At 36.3% G+C, this 19233-nt stretch overlaps 1 protein-coding gene across 1 annotated transcript in view; it reads left to right on the top strand.

Moving 5' to 3' along the window:
- LEKR1 (leucine, glutamate and lysine rich 1) overlaps positions 1 to 19233 on the top strand; it is a 226561-nt gene that overhangs the window by 118464 nt on the left and 88864 nt on the right. Inside the window, 1 exon segment of the mRNA XM_066363543.1 lies at positions 12590 to 12671. Coding sequence (XP_066219640.1) covers positions 12590 to 12671 — 82 coding nt within the window.

Raw genomic sequence — 19233 nt, 5'->3', positions numbered from 1 at the left:
TTAAATTTAGTTGATATAGTATGTCCTTTAAAGTCACTGTTTCTTTGTTAATTTTCTGTCTGGAGGATATTGTATTGTGTCGAATGCTATTTTTCTGCATTTATTGAGATGATCGTATAATTTTTACCCTTCATTTTGTTAATGTGGCATATTTTATTGATTGATTTATGATATTGAACCATCCTTATATCCCTGGAACAAGTCTCTAAGTTTGCTAGTATTTTGTTGAGGATTTTTACATCTGTGTTCATCAGGGACTAATGTGTTTCCTTATAAATACAGTTTTAAAGTTGTTCTAATATGTTATATTCCCATATCTGTTATTTTTATAATTCACTTTTAGAATAAACTAATCTATCACCACGTTATATCTTCCAGCCATTGCCCCCAATAATGTGGTATGAATTGAAAGCATTCTAGCCTAAGAATGAAAAGATAATGCCTCTGCAAACATTAGACAGATGATTCTGACCTGCCACTTAGCCCTAATAAGTAATGTGTTCACACCTGGGCAACAGATATGTAAGAAAACCTTGGAAACCCCTTTAGGCTATATACAGTGTAATTCTGATTCTAATTCTGATGCAGTTGGCTTATTTCCAAAGCTAAATACATGTTCGTAGTTTTACATGTTGTTTCCTTTTTCTTTTAAATCGACCTTGGATAATTTCAACTTTAATTTCAGTCTTTATGGTCATTACTTTTTTTTTTTACCTTTTTTTTTTTTAGATTTTATTTATTCATTATAGAGAGGGGAGAGAAAGAGAGAGAAGGGGGGAGGAGCAGAAAGCATCAACTCCCATATGTGCCTTGACCAGGCAAGCCCAGGGTTTTGAACTGGCAACCTCAGCATTTCCAGGTTGACACTTTATCCGCTGCACCAGCACAGGTCAGGCTATCTATGGTCATTACTTTTTTACATAAAATGTTTTATTTTGTTTTTTCCACAATTTTATTTATTCTTTGAAATATGAACACTCAACAATTTAAATACAAGTGATAACTCTGGTGCATATAGTTTAATACTGGTTTAAGAGTAAATAATATGCTGTCAATATCAGCCTTAATTTGTCTTAATGCCAAAATTTAACCTTTTTTATAGGAAAATAAACATATAAAATAAAATTTTAAAGATTAAATTCTTGGTTCCCTTTTAAGGATTTATTTTCATAAGTTTTAGGTCACACTAATATAACCTCCAAAATGCACAATTTATCTCAATTGACAATATTCCTATCCAGGTCATTGTGACCCACAAATCAGTTACTTAAATGGTTCTCCTTCCACCTCATGGAATAAAGTGTCCTTTACTTTTGTCAGTAGTCACAAATATTAGAAGACAGAATTCAGATAAATTACTTCAGCGTTAATATCTGTCCAAGATTTATTTGACCAATGTTCAAATGAAAATATTTTGCTTTTTGTAAGCTTTTTGGTATAATTAATACACAAATATTTTAATAAGATTATTTTGCATGTAATACTTTAACATCTTTTATGAAATTTCAAAAATAGCCTTAATGAGAAATAATTTAAGTTGTGTAAAATTCAACCATTTTAAGTGTACAATTCCATGATGTAGTGTATTTATAACCATTTATGACCATCACCATGACCTAATTTTAGAGCATTGCTATCACCTAAGAACAAAACTCATGCTCATTAACAGTCATTCTGCTTACCTATCTGCCTTCTGACCACACCAGTCTTTAATCTACTTTCTGTCTCTACAGATTTTCCTATTCTGGACATTTCATGTAAATAGAACCATTAAATATGTGATCTTCCATGTCTAGCTTATCTGACTTATTGTAATGTTTGTGAGTTTCATTCATGTTGTAGCCTGTATGAGAACTGCATTCCTCAATTAGTAGCTTTTTTGTTAAAGTGCAAATATATCAAAATAAGTAATGTTCAGTAGAAAAATACTAATCTAGGAGTCAAACAGTTCTGCCCTATCTATGCCTTTCACAGGTCTTTTCAACAAGTAATTTCTTTCATTCAGTTACTTCATTGGTAAAATGGATTTATGATAGCCTTTCCTACCTACCTAAGAGCATTAGGAGAATTAACAAGATAAAATGTAGGAACCCCTATAAAACTATAAAAATATTATACTGCATTTCAAAGTGATTTTCCTGGTGTAATAGCAAACCAAATTATTATATTTAGGATCAAAGTATTAGAATTTCCTTAAATGTTCCTGTAATAACAAAGGAAAACTGTAAATGTTAATACCTGTTTGCCTCAAGTTCCATTTGTTTCCACTAATGTATCTTTCTGTCAGCCTTGGTTAGCTGTAGCAGTCAGTAGTCTGCCTGCTCTTAGAACAAGTTGTTGAAGAAGAGAGTGACTACAGTTAATTCAAGAGTCATATATTGTATGATGGATAAAGGCATTATAAACAGAATTTCACTGTGACCTTTCTTGGAAGGTGTGATATTCAGAGGGAGCTTGGTGCAGTGAATTGGCCAGTTTTTATGATTCCTATGAATCTTTGGACTCCAGGAGGAATAATGTGGCTTTAGCTTCCAATAAAAGGGGAGAGAAATGCTGACCTGACCAAATGGTAGTGCAGTGGATACGGCATTGACTTGGGACACTGAAGACCCAGGTTTTGAAACCCTGAGGCCTCTGGTGTGAGTGTGGGATCATAAACATGATCCCATGGTCAGTGTCTTGAGCCCAGAGGTCACTGGCTTGTACAAGGGGTCACTGGCTTGGCTGGAGCCCCCCAGTTGATGCAACTATGAATTGATGCTTCTCATCTCTCTCTCTTCCTATCTGTCTGTTCCTCTGTCTGTCTGTCTACAAAAAATAAATAAGTAAAAGGGTAGAACTGCTGATTTTACAGACAGAAACTCAAGAAGGTTTGTAGTAATCCTTTAGGTATACTAAATCTAACAACCCTTGAGAAAGACTAGCTTGATTTTGGGACACTGGGCTGCTTCTGTACCCAAAAGCAAGAGAACACAAAAAATACATGGTTTTCCTGGGGTGTGACAGACAGGAACACACAGACAGGAAGGGAGAGGGATGAGAAGCATCAACTCATAGTTGTGACACTTTATTACTATTCTTTTGTTTCCTAATACCAAAATAAGCCATGTTTACTATGGATTAGGAAATTCTAGCATTCTCATAGAGTTATAAACATTTGATGTGTATTCTCTAAGACTTTCAGTTTTGAATATATATTTTTATAAAACAGAACAGAATTTTATAATCTCTACTCTCAATTTCCTCAATTATGAAATCTTTCCATGTTGGAATACTTATAGTACTCTGATTTTGGATGAATCATAATTTATTTAATTGCACCCAATTTTTGGACAGTTGTTTTCACTTTTTTTTCTGTTAAAACAATGTTGTGCCTGACCAGGTGGTGGCACAGTGGATAGAGCATCGGACTGGGATGCAGAGGACCCAGGTTCAAGACCCCAAGGTCGCCAGCTTGAGCGCGGGCTCCTCTGATTTCAGCAAAGCTCACCAGCTTGGACCCAGGGTCACTGGCTCGAGCAAGGGGTTACTCGATCTGCTGTAGCCCCATGGTCAAGGCACATATGAGAAAGCAAACAATGAACAACTAAAGTGCCACAACGAAAAACTGATGATTGATGCTTCTCATCTCTCTGCATTCCTGTCTGTCTGTCCCTGTCTATTCCTCTCTCTCTGACTCTTGCTCTGTCTCTGTAGAAAAAAACCAACAAAAAATAACATAAAACAAACAAACAAAAATGATGTTGTGATAAACATCCTCATAGCTAAAAATCTTTTCCTGTTTCTGTATGTTGCTTTCAAATCTCCTTAGTCTTAAAATTATAAAATGTTTTTGGTTTTTTGTTCACTATTATGGAGATGTATGGTAGAATTTTTCAAAATGCTGTTAGCACAAGGGATTTTTGTAGCATAAAAGCACTCTTTTGAAGAAATTCTTGCCCTTTCCTCATTTTACTGCCATCCAAGCACAAGGAGGAAGGATGCAGGAAGAAGAATTAGTGTTCTCTGTGGCTGAAGATGCACTCCATCTCCTTCCCAGTTTTTCAAAGAACTAGTCCGGCACATGGGGTCTCTGTAAGCATTCTGACTGTAAAATCCAGTTCATTAAAGAAAGTTATGTGTATATGGTTATTTGACTATTTGAAAATATCTTAAGTACTTTTAGATCTAAACTTCTTTGTCTTCCATATACTTTATTATTAACCCTAAATCTTTTTATTTTTTGTCCCATAAATTTTTGCAGCTAATATTCTGTTTGTTATAAGTCACTGTCCCTTAGTTAACTCTAGGCTGTCCACATCCATCACTAGTACTTTTCAGTATTGAAAGTTCTCATTCTCTCTATATATAATGGAATGATAGAGTTTTATAATATTGACCCCCATTTTCTCTATCATGAAATCTATTATGTAATATGTGATTATGTGCATTTATTTATTTGTACAAATTTGTCAGAAAACAAAGTACTGTTCTGAAGTATTCAGAAGTTTCTAAACCTATGAAGATTGTTCCTAGGAGATAGAAAAAGTATTATCTTCATTTTGTGAATTGAGAAGAGTGGTTAAATGACTCAAGCAGCATAAAAATAAGGTAGAATTTAAGATTCCTTCTGTCTTACTCCATCCATAATTTGTAATATTTTGTAAGCCCCTATAAATTATAATTATCTTCATGTTATATTGGGTTGATTTAATATTTAGAATTAAAAAATACATTGGAGGTTTAGAAGCTTCTTTTTTTTTAATTCTGAAGTAAATTCTTGATCCTTAATATAGAATATAATTTATTTTCAAATTTCACATATCTGATTATCTCCTTAGCTTGACTTAATTCACTTCCTCACTATTATTTTCATATTTTCTAGTTTTCATATAGCTACAGCTGTACTGAATTGCAACTTTTAGCTGCACCTATATTCACACCTATTCTAGCATCTGATTTATAAAAATTGACAAATGTCATTTCAGTCTCTCCTGGCATTATGCAGGAATGTTAATGTACTTCAAGTATACTTGTTTCAAAATAGATTTGAATTAAACTCTGAAATATAGACCCAAAAATGAAATGAATTTTCCAAGTGGCTGTATTACCATCTGAGCTTTATAAAATGTTGGCTAAAGTTACAATATGTTAATTTGCAATTGATAGTCAAATACTCATTAAAGAACTTTCCTCTATTATTGGTATATATTCTTACATCTGCAAAGGTGTCCTCTGTTAATGCTCATTTAAAAAATGTTGCTGGCCCTGGCCAGTTGGCTCAATGGTAGAGCGTCCGCCTGGCATGCAGAAGTCCCGGGTTCGATTCCTGGCCAGGGCACACAGGAGAGGCGCCCATCTGCTTCTCCAACCCTCCCCCTCTCCTTCCTCTCTGTCTCTCTTCCCCTCCCACAGCCGAGGCTCCATTGGAGCAAAAGATGGCCTGGGCGCTGGGGATGGCTCCTTGGCCTCTGCCCCAGGTGCTAGAGTGGCTCTGGTCGCGACAGAGCCACATCCCAGATGGGCAGAGCATCGCCCCCTGGTGGGCGTGCCAGGTGGATCCCGGTCGGGCGCATGCGGGAGTCTGTCTGACTGCCTCCCCGTTTCCAGCTTCAGAAAAATACACACACACACAAAATGTTGCTTTTGTAAAGGGCTAAACTCATCAAATTGTGGTATAATAATACATATAAATGTTATCTAAATACAGCATATTATGTTCATTCACATTAATTATATCTGATCATAAATTGTACCAGTTCAGCCACATAATTAACTAATTAACTATCTAACTAAATAAAGTCATTTAAAATGGTGGAAAATAAAACAGGTTTAAGTGTAAAGCCACTATCCCTTTATCTAAAACATAATGTATCATTGATGAAGGCAAAGTGAAGTACTTTATTATAATTTCTCTAAGGAAAAGGGAATATATTTTATTGATATTTATATACTGACCTTACTTATGAAATAGTAGGTTGGTACTCAATAAATTTTTATTGAAATAAAATAACATATTTATAACATAGATGAATTGTAATGCCATGATATATATTAGATATTATCAGTGAAAACTACACAACTTGTTCTCTTTCATGCATTTTTATTTTAGGTTAAAGATTAATTTAACCATAACTTTAAACATCTATTTGCTGACATTTTTATTTCTAATATCTACACATTTGCATTTATTCTTTCAGTTATTTTTTTGAGCAGCTTCAATATCTCAAACATTATAAATAGAACAAAGTTCCTACTCTCCTGGAATTTACATTCTAGTGTTTCCATTGTGAAAAGTAAATGAGTGTAATGCATTTAGAGTAATACCTGGCACATAGTAAGCACCCAACACTTATTAGCTATGGTGATGATGATGATGGGAGACACTTGTATATAAATGTTATTCAAAGCCATGAGACTAGATGAAATTAGCTAGGGAGAAAGTGCAAGTAAAAAAGGTGCTGAGGACTGAACCCTAGATGCTTCCCAACATTTGGAGTAGTGTATCTAGAATGAGAACCATTCATAGAGACTAATGAGCAATAGCTAAGGGAGTGGAAAGGGACAAGAGAGTATAGAATGGAAACAATAAGAGTGTTTTAAAGAGGGAGTATACTGTGTGTCAAATTAAATTTGGAATTGCCAATAGAGAAAGGTCATTCATAACCTTGAAAAGAGTGATTTCTGTGGAGGAGGGGAGAAGAAAGCTCGATTGGAATGGGCAGAAAAGAGACTGCAGAAAGGCAAATCATAGAAAAAGGGAATGTGAATGACTAAGAAGTATAAAGTGAGATGATCAGCTTTAACAGGAAGCAGAAAAACTTCAAATTAAGCCAACAATGTGACACTACTTTGTACCCTAAGGATTGGCAAAAAAGAAATTTTAAAAAGCTCTTTCTAATAACTGGTAGGAAAGTAGGAACCTTTATTCAGTGAGGGAGAGGCTAGCAGGGGCATCCATCCTGGAACCATTTAGTATTATTTAATTATGTGTGAGCCTGTGACCTCATGAGTGTGCTCTAAGGTCATACTGGAGAAAAACTCCCATATGAGTATACTAGAAGATGTATTTTATTGCAGGATCATCTGTGGTGACCAAGTTCATTACTATAGGTGTAGATTAGTAAAATGTGGTGTGTGCACATGGTTAACCATTATAGATCAGTTAAAAAGGAACGAATCACATCTGTTGTATAGCTGTATGGATGGGTCTCAGAAAACATAAATGTGTAGCGCATGATCAGATGGTGGCACAGTGGATAGAGTGTCGAACTGGGACGCAGACAACCAGGGTTTGAAACCCCAAGGTCAACGGCTTGAGAGCAGGCTCATTCACCTTGAGCATGAGTTCACCAGCTTGAGTGTAGGGTTGCTGGCTTGAGCCCAAAGGTCGCTGGCTTGAAATCCAAGGTCGCTGGCTTGAGCCCAAGGTCTCTGCCTCGAGCAAGGGGACACTCTGTCTGCTGTAGTCCCCTGGTCAAGGCACATATGAGAAAGCAATCAATGAACAGCTAAGGCGCTGTAATGAAGACTTGATGCTTCTCATCTCTCTCCCTTCCTGTCTGTCTGTCCCTATCTGTCCCTGACTCTCTCTCTCTCTCTCTCTCTCTCTCTCTCTCTCTCTCTCTGTAAAAAAAAAAAAATCCATACCGTGTAGTGAAAAAAGAATTAAAATGAGATTTATTTATTTGTGCATTTTTTGGATACCTATAATAAGTACTATTTATTCATACATAAGAAGCAGGTTAGAAAGCATACGTTAAATTCATAAACATAGGTGCCCTCTAGAATGGACTCTTTTCAAATACAAATAAACATGTCCCAATATTTTAAAACAAAAGAAAACCAACAACCCTCCCCTCCTTGTTAACATATTCCCCTCTAGATATGATTGGATTTCTCAGCTCCCTATTCAAAGAATCAAATGTGTTGTTTTCATTACAGTTTTAAGCTCATTCCCTGCTCCAATAAGTTCTCTGTCCTGTTTTCTTTTGTTGTGCACTGAGTTAATTAGACTCAGTGCACAATAAACTATCATACTTGATGTGTGCAAACAAGACCCCACTCTAAACAATATGTTTATAAAGATGTCAAGCACAGAGAATACTATAATAAATGTGAGTGACATCATTCATATTTGACTGGTTTTAACATTTGGCCATAATTACTCTGTAGATTGTTAAAGAAAAATACACAATGAAACCCTTCATTTTTACTCTTCCCCATACAAGGGTAACCACTGGTAACACTGGCCCAGCAGTTTTCTCATGGTGACGAGGGATGAGATTCAGAGCAGAAGTTGACAGTAGGTAGTTACTACCACCACCAATGATAATAGCTAGTAGTTACTATTTCTTATTATGTGCCTGATACTGTTTTCCTCCTTACATATATTAAGTCACTTAATTCTCAGAACAATTCTTTGCCATAATAACCATTTTTATAGGTAGGAAACTAAAGTGCCTAAATCCACATAGCTGGTAGGAAGCAGAAGCAGCATTTGATAAAAGGCATGCTGGCTTTAAAATTCATGCACGCCAACTCTATGTTATTCTGTTTTAGGAATGTATTAAAAGAATAGTGAGCTTTGGTTTTTCCTTTTCTTCAATCATTTTCACTATTTAATATATATATTAATATATAGTCTTCAGTTTCTCATTAAAAAAAAGATTCCCCTGGATCTGGATCTATGGTTGCCAGTCCTTTTTCCTGCTTGTTCTTCCATTATGCTACTAGAATCTGAATAATTTTCCTCCATATAGCACTTGGAAACAGATTTTTAATTTTTAATATGTAGACAGTTTTAAGCTTGAAATCTTTCCTCTGTAAATACTTTATTTATTGTTTTTAAAACATTATACTCAATATACCTTCCAAATGACTATAAAGTTTTATTTTCTTTTATAAAATAATTATGAATACCTTTTATATTAGTAGTTTCTAGAAACCTTTCAGAATAACAAGATTCTCTTAAATGACTAATTACCCCAAATATGATGCCTGCTTAATGCTATCCAGGAAGCAGCTGGCTTTATATGAAGAGAGACTAAGAGCTCTTTTTGTCCTGTTCATTTAAAATCATTTGCTTCTTATTTAATATCTGTAAAGAACACAGTCCCATCATAGTAGAATTTGATGTTGTAAATTTTGGATTGTTTCCATGAGTTCCGCTTACATCTGCATGGTGTTTAAAGCCAATGCTTCCTTTCTTTTTGTAGGCATTCAGGGCCTTTTGCCTCATAATCCAATGTCATGCTGAATGACAGAAAATTGAAGCTGAATTTACTTAACTACAGAGAAGACCTGCACAGAACATTACACTTACTTAAGAACTCTTTGCCACAGGAACTAAAGGAGCTGTCTAGTGCAGGTGGCTTAATCTCTCTGCTGCTTATCCTGTGTTCCTTTATTTACTAAGGACAGGAACTGGGCACTCTGCTTCCAAAAACAAAAACACCCTGCTAGGCTACCAGAACCAATTATAAACCAAAAGGATGCTTAGGCCTGGTTCAAAACAGTCAAGATAGGGCCTATGTATTTTAAAAACAGTTCTTAATCCTCCTTTATTAGAGAAAGTATAACCAAAAGCTGTGATATGTTCATCAACTCCTAATTATACACTGGTGGGCTGTTTACATTATGAGTTTTTTTATAATAAATATTTTTTCTATGTTCTGTGATACCGCTCTGCTTATAAAAAACAATGTATTTGTTGACATTACTTGTATTTCTTGTTTCTATTTACTTCACACGACAACCTTCAGAGGTTCCTCTGTTTTGAAGTAAAATGTTTATTTGCTCTTCTTATTTTTACTCAGAGATGCTATAAAAACATAGCGAATGATCTGAAGACAGTGGCTTCTGTACTCGTTGGGTATTGTGAATTAAAGACAAAGCTATCTATGTTTATCTTGAAATAGGGAGAAAGGGAGATATAGGTGGGTATGTAGAGAGAATGATGGTGGAAAGTGTAAGTTTTTCCTTCCTTGAGTCAAGTTTCACATCTAATTTAAGATTATATACTGATAAAAGTACCAAGAGACATATAATAGAAGTCATAATTGTTGTTTCTGATGTTAGTCTCATAAAGTTGGTCATAATGACACCATTTTGTCTTAATATTTTCCATTAATTATATTAATTTTTGAACTTTAAAAAAGTAAAATCTAAATGACCTCTTGAAGTTAGAAATTTCACTGGTTTACTGCATAGCTTATATAAAATATTTTTTGTTTATCTTAAATATACCTCTTTAAAGATATTGGGATAGGCCAAGGGTCGGGAACTTTTTTGGCTGAGAGCCACGAACGCCACATATTTTAAAATGTAATTCTGTGAGACCCATACAATGACCTGTATACATTACGCATTATCCAATAAAAATTTGGTGTTGTCCTGGAGGACAGCTGTGATTGGCTCCATCCACCCACAACCATGAACATGAGCAGTAGGAAATGAATGGGTTATAATACATGAGAATGTTATATATTTTTAAGATTTTTTTTATTAAAGATTTGTCTGTGAGCCAGATGCAGCCATCAAAAGAGCCACATCTGGCTTGCGAGCAATAGGTTCCCAACCCCTGGGATAAGCAAATCTAGACCCACTCTATGCACACTTTCATGAACCAATACCATACCCTCTTTTAACTTTTAGATTTTTAGTCAATATAAGAGTTAGAAAAATGAGGACTGTGGGATGAGGCCAACCTGAGTTTGAATAACAAGATCTCTGCTAGCCAGCTATGTGGCCTTTGATAAGTTGATTACTATGGTCCTTGGAGACTTCACTGGTAAACATGGAACATGTAATTGTTTTTCATGGTAGTTGTGACTATGAATGAAGTGATATAGGAGAAGGCACTTTGTGCAGTGCCTGGACATGGTATACCATCAACAAACACCAGCTTCTTTCCCTGCTTCTTCCTCAGAGAATGGGTGGAAATCTTTTAGCTGTGCCCATGGAGTAGAGCCCTCTGCAAGCTCCCATGAACTTAATAACAAAGAAACACATTATTCAACTTTTATGAGATTATCTTATTTCCAATTTGGGGTTTTACTAAAAAATACTGTATGTATATGTTATTTTATCTTTTCTCTCATGTAATGTGAACATTTGATAAGTGGAAAAGATTTACCCCACAAATATTATCTACCAAGTAAGTTTATATCAAATCTTATTTCAAGGGGCCATCCTCTCAAATGTATTGCCTCAACAGAGTTGAAGATCTGCAATCAGTTTGACTGCAGACTAAGGCACTGACTCATTGTAAGGCACCAGGCAAGAGAATCAGAGAGGATCTCATGTTTTCTTCATCTGAAAAATGGTCTGTCAGCACCTATAAAGGCAGCTGCAGGGATAAATGAAATATGGGTGTGAAAGTGCTGGTGCACATAAAATTCATGCCAATGTCTGATAAATTCTAATTAGAACATTTGTTTGGAGTGAATTTATTTTCTGATTTAAGGAAATAGTTTTTCAAAAACAAAGTTAAGAAAGAAGATTGAAGATAAAGATATATATATATATATTATATATGCACATACATAAAATACATATATAGTATTTGTATGCATCCATAAAGATTTTAAAGTTTATTATTAAAAATATGTTATTGAAACACCTGAGAAGATGTAGCATAGATATTTCTTAATTCCAGTGTTTTAGATATTTTTTAAATAGAAACCAGTTATTCCATCTGTTTGTTTTGCACCTTATTCCCAAAAAGAGTTCCAACTAGAACTGTCCCTGGAGCTGGGATTCGGATCACAGTCCCCACACACAGGCTAATGGCAGGACTCAGGCAATTTAAGTGTTCTTTCTGCTTTAGTTTCCGTTCTGTATCCACACATGTTGGACACGGCTGTTTGAATCATCTTCCTTACACATTGTTTGAATTCCTCACTTTAAGACTATGGAAGCCAATTTTAGCTTTGAAAGTCACTAAAGCCTGACCTGTGGTGGCACAGTGGATAAAGTGTCGACCTGGAAATGCTGAGGTTGCCAGTTCAAAACCCTGGGCTTGCCTGGTCAAGGCACATATGGGAGTTGATGCTTCCTGCTCCTCCCCCCTTCTCTCTCTATCTCTCTCCTCTCTCTCTCTCTCCCTCTCTCTCTCCTTTCTAAAATGAATAAATAAAATTAAAAAAAAAAAAAGAAAGAAAGAAAGTCACTAAAATGCCTATTAGATTCTCCCTGGAGTTAACAGGTTCTTTGCCTGGAGTTGCACAGGGATGGTCTGTGTCAGTTATACAAGGAGGCCCTTGCTGTCCTTTCAGTTCCGGCCACAGGAGCTGGCTTAGGCAGGCAAGTGTTTCTCCAGTGAGCCACATGATCAGAAATTCATGTGTATTGGCTATATAAGTTTCCTTTGAAGACATCAGTAAAATTGAGCCTATTAGCTGAAAATTAGCATGATGTTAGGGGTTAAAAGAGGACAATAAATGGGATCTGTCAAAACCCATTAGTCCAATGGCATTTCAGAGCCAGGACAAGCTGTGTATGGCTATCCAGGCAAAATGGAATGAACAGCTGCATTATTCTTGGGGAAATGATTGACAACTCTAAAAGAAATTTTCTAATCAGCTGAATATATATTGTGTCATTTCAGATTTACAGTGTCAAGTAGAGGCACTTGGGCTAAGACTTCAGAAGGCAGTGACAGAGCTGGACAGCTACAAAGAAAGGCTCATGTAAGATGGTAAACATTAAACAACCTGTGAGAATTTAGAAAGGTCCCTGATATGTTACCTGGGACTCCTTGGCTACTATTCAGCTATATGGGCCTGGTCCACTACTGCTTTTCTTGGCCACTTGACTAGCCTAGATTGTATATTGAAAGACCTGTACATATTTTTAAATATATGAGATGTTTCTTTCCCTCAGTAAGAAACTTACCTACCATGTATTAAAGCTTTCCCTGTTGTTCAAATTAGTAGCTTATGTGAGATAGTCTGACTATTTTTTCTTATTGTCTCTATATCACCTGCCCAGAAGAAACAACATTAAAGTTGTTTCTTAAAATTTCCAGTTTTAGATTCAATAGTTTGAAAATTTTGAAAAGCTGAGTAGTTATGTTTTATATAAGTAAAATAATTGACAAATGAATAATAAGAAAATGTCCTTGTGAAATATCCAGACCACTATTTCTTTTAACAATGAAGGAATATATGCATCCTTATATATTCATTGCAGCATTATTTACAGTAGCCAAGATTTGGAAGCAACCTCAGTGCCCATCATTGGAAGAGTGAATAATAATGCTGGAAGAGTGAAAAATAATGATCTATTTACACAATGAAATAGTACTCAGCCATAAAAAGAAGGAATCTTATCTTTTGCAACATGGATAGACCTGTAGAGTATTATACTAAGTAAAATCAGTCAGCGAAAGACAAGTACCATGATTTCACTCCTATGTGGAATATAATGCACAAAATAAACTAACAAACAAAACAGAAACAGACTCATAGATAGAGAACAGATGGACAGTGTTAGAGTGAAGGGGTTTGGGGGGGGGGGGCTTGGTGATAAATGGAAGGAGTTAAGCAAAAACAAAACCAAAATCTTGTAGACACAGACAGTAGTATGGTGATTTTCAGAAGGTAAAGGGGTTGGGGGCAGATAGAAGAGGGTAAAGGGGGGATAAATGGTGATGGAAGGAGACTTGACCTGGGATGGTGACACACAATACAATATACAGATGATGGATTATAGAATTGTACACCTGAAACACATAATTTTATTAACTAATGTCATGCCAATAAATAAAAATATCTCCAAAAAATGAATTTCAGAAATTTCAAAAGTTACTTTATAGTATAAATATAGGACATCTGCCTGACCAAGCGGTGGTACAGTGGATAGAGCTTTGGCCTGGGATGCAGAGGAGGCAGGTTCAAAACCCAAGGTTGGAGCCTGACCTATGCTGGCACAGTGGATAAAGCATTGATCTGGAATGCTGAGGTTGCCGGTTCAATACCCTGCACTTGCCTGGTCTAAGACACATATGGGAGTTGAAGCTTCCTGCTCCTCCCCCTTTTCTCTCTCTCTCTCTCCTCTCTAAAATGAATAAATAATACCATGCTGTTTTGCTTGTCATGGCCCTATAATATAGTTTGAAATCAGGTATTGTAATGCCCCCAGCTTCATTCTTTTTCCTTAGGATTCCTTTGGCTAATCGAGGTTTTTTATAGTTTCATATAAATCTGATGATTTTTTGTTCCATTTCTTTAAAGAATGTCATAGGAATTTTTATGGGAATTGCATTAAATTTATAGATTGCTTTGGGGAATATGGCCATTTTGATTATATTTATTCTTCCTATCCACGAACAAGGAATATTTTTCCATCTCATTATATCTTTTTTGATTTCCCTTAACAATGCTTTGTAGTTTTCCTTATATAGGTCCTTTACATTCTTTGTTATGTTTATTCCTAGGTATTTTTTTTGTTGTTGCAATCATGAAGGGGATTATTTTTTTGAGTTCGTTTTCTAATATTTCATTGTTGGCTGTTGTTGAGTTTTATGAGTTCTTTGTAAAGTTTGGACATTAGGCCCTTATCTGAGCTGTTGTTTGAAAATATCATCTCCCATTTAGTTGGCTGTTTATTTTGTTGTCAGTTTCTCTTGCCAAGCAAAAACTTTTTAGTCTGATGTAGTCCCATTCATTTATCTTTGCCTTCACTTCTCTTGCCTTTGGAGTCAAATTTATAAATGCTCTTTAAAACCCAGACCCATGAGTTGACTACCTATGTCTTCTTCTATGTACTTTATTGTTTCAGGTCTTATATTTAGGTCTTTGATCCATTTTGAATTAATTTTAGTACAAGGGAACAAGCTGTAGTCGAGTTTCATTCTTTTGCATGTGGCTTTCCAGTTTTCCCAGCACCGTTTGTTGAAGAGGCTTTCTTTTCTCCATTGTTTGGTGTTGTTGGTCCCTTTATCAAAAATTATTTGACCATATATATGTGGTTTTATTTCTGGACTTTCTATTCTGTTCCATTGGTCTGAGTGTCTATTTTTTTTGCCAATACCATGCATGCTGACAACAAAATAAACAGACAGCCAACTAAATGAGAAATGATATTTTCAAACAACATCTCAGATAAGGGCCTAATATCCAAAATTTACAAAGAACTCATAAAACTCAACAACAAACAATCCAATAAAAAAATAAAAAAATGGGAAGAGGACATGAACAGACTCTTCTCCCAGGAAGAAATACAAATGGCCAACAGATATATGAAAAGATGCTCATCTTCATTAGTTATTAGAGAAATGCAAATCAAAACTGCAATGAGATACCACCTTACACCTGTTAGATTAGTTATTATCAACAAGACAGGTAATAGCCAATGCTGGAGAGACTGTGGAGAAAAAGGAACCCTTATTCACTGTTGGTGGGACTGTAAAGTAGTACAACCATTATGGAAGAAAGTATGGTGGTTCCTCAAAAAACTGAAAATAGAACTACCTTATGACCCAGCAATCCCTCTACTGGGTATATACCCCCAAAACTCAGAAACATTGATACGTAAAGACACATGTAGCCCCATGTTCATTGCAGCATTGTTCACAGTGGCCAGGACATGGAAACAACCAAAAAGCCCATCAATAGATGACTGGATAAAGAAGACGTGGCACATATACACTATGGAATACTACTCAGCCATAAGAAATGATGACATCGGATCATTTGCAACAAAATGGTGGGATCTTTTTTTTTTTTTTTTTTTTCCAAAGCTGGAAATGGGGAGGCAGTCAGACTCCCGCATGCGCCCGACAGGGATCCACCCGGCATGCGCACCAGGGGGCGATGTTCTGCCCTCTGGGGCATCGCTCTGTTGCATCCAGAGCCATTCTAGTGCCTGAGGCAGAGGCCACAGAGCCATCCCCAGTGCCTGGGCCATCCTTGCTCCAATGGAGCCTCAGCTGTGGGAGGGGAAGAGAGAGACAGAGAGGAAGGGGAGGGGGAGGGGTGGAGAAGCAGATGGGCGCCTCTCCTGTGTACCCTAGCCGGGAATCGAACCCAGGACTCCTGCACGCCAGGCCGACACTCTACCACTGAGCCAACCGGCCAGGGCAATGGTGGTATCTTGATAACATTGTACGGAGTGAAATAAGTATATCAGAAAAAAATAAGAACTATATGATTCCGTATATTTGTGGGACATAAAAACGAGACTAAGAGACATGGACAAGAGTGTGGTGGTTACCGTGGGTGGGGGCGGAGGGGGGGCACAGGAGGGAAGGAAGGAGAGGAGAAGGGGGAGGGGGAGTGGCACAAAGAAAACTAGATAGAGGGTGACGGAGGACAATCTGACTTTGGGTGATGGGTATGCAACATAATTGAATGACAAGAAAACCTGGACATATTTTCTTTGAATATATGTACCCTGATTTATTGATGTCACCCCATTAACATTAATAAAAATTTATTTATAAAAAAAATTAAAAAAATAAAATGAATAAATAAAAAAAATAAAAAAAAAAAACACCAAGGTTGCCGGCTTGAGCACGGGCTCACCAGCTTGAGCACGAAGTTGCTGGTTTGAGGCCCGAGGTCACTGGCTTGATCCCAAGGTTTCTGGCTTGAGCAAGGGGTCACTCACTCTGCTGCAGCCCTCCAGTCAAGCCACATATGAGAAAGCAATCAATGAACAACTAAGGAGATTAAGGAGCTGCAATGAAGAATTAATGCTTCTTATTTTTCTCCCTTCCTGTCTGTCCCTATCTGTCCCTCTCTTTGTCTCTCTCTCTCTGTCTCTATCACACACATAAAAAGAAAAAAAAAATAGGACATTTATAATTATCAACACCAAAATAGAATTTATATAATCTTCTAAAAGTAAGTAAACTGTTTTACTTTGTGGTGAGCTCTGGTTTTCAGTTTTTATATTATAGAAAAATAAATCTCATAGGAAATATAAATATTTAGAATGCTTAACAACAAAATGTTGTATTGACTGTGACTTACTCTAAGAACAATGTGGTAAACACTCAGTAAAATGGGTACAGAAGGAATGTACCTCAAAATAATAAAGGCCATATATGATAAACCCTCAGCTACTATACTCAATGGTGAAAAACTGAAAGCTTTTCCTTTAAGATCAGGAACAAGACAGAGATGTCCACTCTCACCACTGTTTTTCAACATAGTACTATAAATCCTAGCAGTCATGCAAGAGAAAGAAATAAAAGGCATCCAAATTGAGAAGGAAGACGTAAAAGTGTTACTTTTGCAGATGACATGATTCTGTATATAAAAAACCCTAAAGACTCCACCCAAAATTATTAGAAACAATAAACAAATACAGTAAAATTAAGGGATATAAAAATCAACATACAAAAATCAACTGCATTCCTACATACTAACAATGAAATTTCAGAAAAAGAAATGAAAAAAAATTCCATTTGCAATTGCCACAAAAATAATAAAATACCTAGGAATAAACTAAACAAATAATGTGAAGGACCTATATACTGAAAACTACAAAGCATTATTATAAGAGATTGAAAAAGACACAATGAAATGGAAAGATATTCCATGTTCATGAATTGGAATCAATATAGTTAAAATGTCCATGTTACCAAAGCAATATACAAATTTAATGCAATCCCCATTAATAAAAATTTTAACAACACAAGGAGAAACAAAGTCCAAAAATGCCCTATCAAATTAATGTATACTTGAATTATTTGTAACAAAATAATTTGTTTTTGAAAAACAAGAAAAATCAAAATATTCATGCTTTATAACTTTATGGTTAATAGTACAGTAAGCACAATAGTTCAATTTCTGTGTATGGTGACCAAGGTTGAAAGAATGAGTGGATGAGGATCCTTGGCTCACTAGGTCCAGTAAATAATTATCTAGGTGAGAAGAAACGTGAAAAAGAGAAATAAGATAACGATTACCAGGAAAATAAATTGTTTTTCCCCAGGCTCTAGTAACATCAAGGAATGCGTTGGCCATACAGAGTCCTCATGTAGAGAGCATCCCAGTCAGACCACAGCGACTGTGTGACTTTGGCTTCTTAAAGCCCAAGAAATGAAGACAGGACAGCTCAGGAATAGGGAGGTAGGCTAGTACCTACCTACTAGCTGAAACGGAATTTGTGAACACATCAAAACTCAGTAGAGAGAGTAGGATCCTGGCCAGTTAGTAGGGAGGCTAACACAAAAGTAAGTATACCGAGGAAAAGGAATAAAGCTTATTGTTTGTGACATGCATTGATTTTTACTAAGTGTGCACAGAATTCTCTATGTATATTAGGAGACTGCCTAACTAATATGAACATATGCTTTGTGATTATTTTTATTAATTGTATTTCTGACATAATTTACAATATGAGTTCTGAGGAATAGTAAGAGTCAGAGGAGATTAGAATTGGAGGGAGGAATATACCAGCTCACTAAAGTCCATCAAATGAATTAGCCGGGAGGAAATCGCTATATAATGAATGCTGATGCTGTTGTTTCCATTTATAAAACTGGTGCTTCCTGCCTATATAAGAATTTGCTTAAAAAAAATAACTTGCTCAAATTAGGAAATAGGCAGACTATCTATTTTTAGAAAATTTCAGTTATCAAAGATAGAGCCACTTAAATGACCCCAGCTGCTGGAGACCTTTCTCCACGCTGGCTGTTTCCAGCATTGCCATCTCTCTGCCATTTACTTTCCTTCATTATTACAGTGAAGTGCAGCAGGGTGGGAGCCTAGGATCAGAGTCTAGGACTGTTGCTCAGAGCGCTCAGAGCTCAGGAAGTCCTTAGTAATGTAAGTAATATAATATAAGTACTGTTTTATTTGTAGATTTAAACCAAATTAGTCACTTGGCCATTGTTTTATGATAAATTAAGTTGGAAGTAAAAATAATTCACGCAAAAATTTTGACATGCAATGTGTTAGTGATTGGATATTGACTATATGTATCCAACCTTTTTGACTTCCAGCAATTGGAAGGTGTTATGAAATCAGGTTTATTTAAAATTTTAATCTTCATCATTTCTGAGTGATAGGGATGGGAATAGGTTTCACATATCCAACTTAAGATCATTCTTTTGCCCTGGCCGGTTGGCTCAGCGGTAGAGCGTCGGCCTGGCGTGCGGGGGACCCGGGTTCGATTCCCGGCCAGGGCACATAGGAGAAGCGCCCATTTGCTTCTCCACCCCCACCCCCTCCTTCCTCTCTGTCTCTCTCTTCCCCTCCCGCAGCCAAGGCTCCATTGGAGCAAAGATGGCCCGGGCGC

The sequence above is a fragment of the Saccopteryx leptura genome, chromosome 2 (genome assembly GCF_036850995.1).
Source record: "Saccopteryx leptura isolate mSacLep1 chromosome 2, mSacLep1_pri_phased_curated, whole genome shotgun sequence".
NCBI lineage: Eukaryota > Metazoa > Chordata > Mammalia > Chiroptera > Emballonuridae > Saccopteryx > Saccopteryx leptura.
This window is presented reverse-complemented; position numbering and strand designations above follow the sequence as displayed.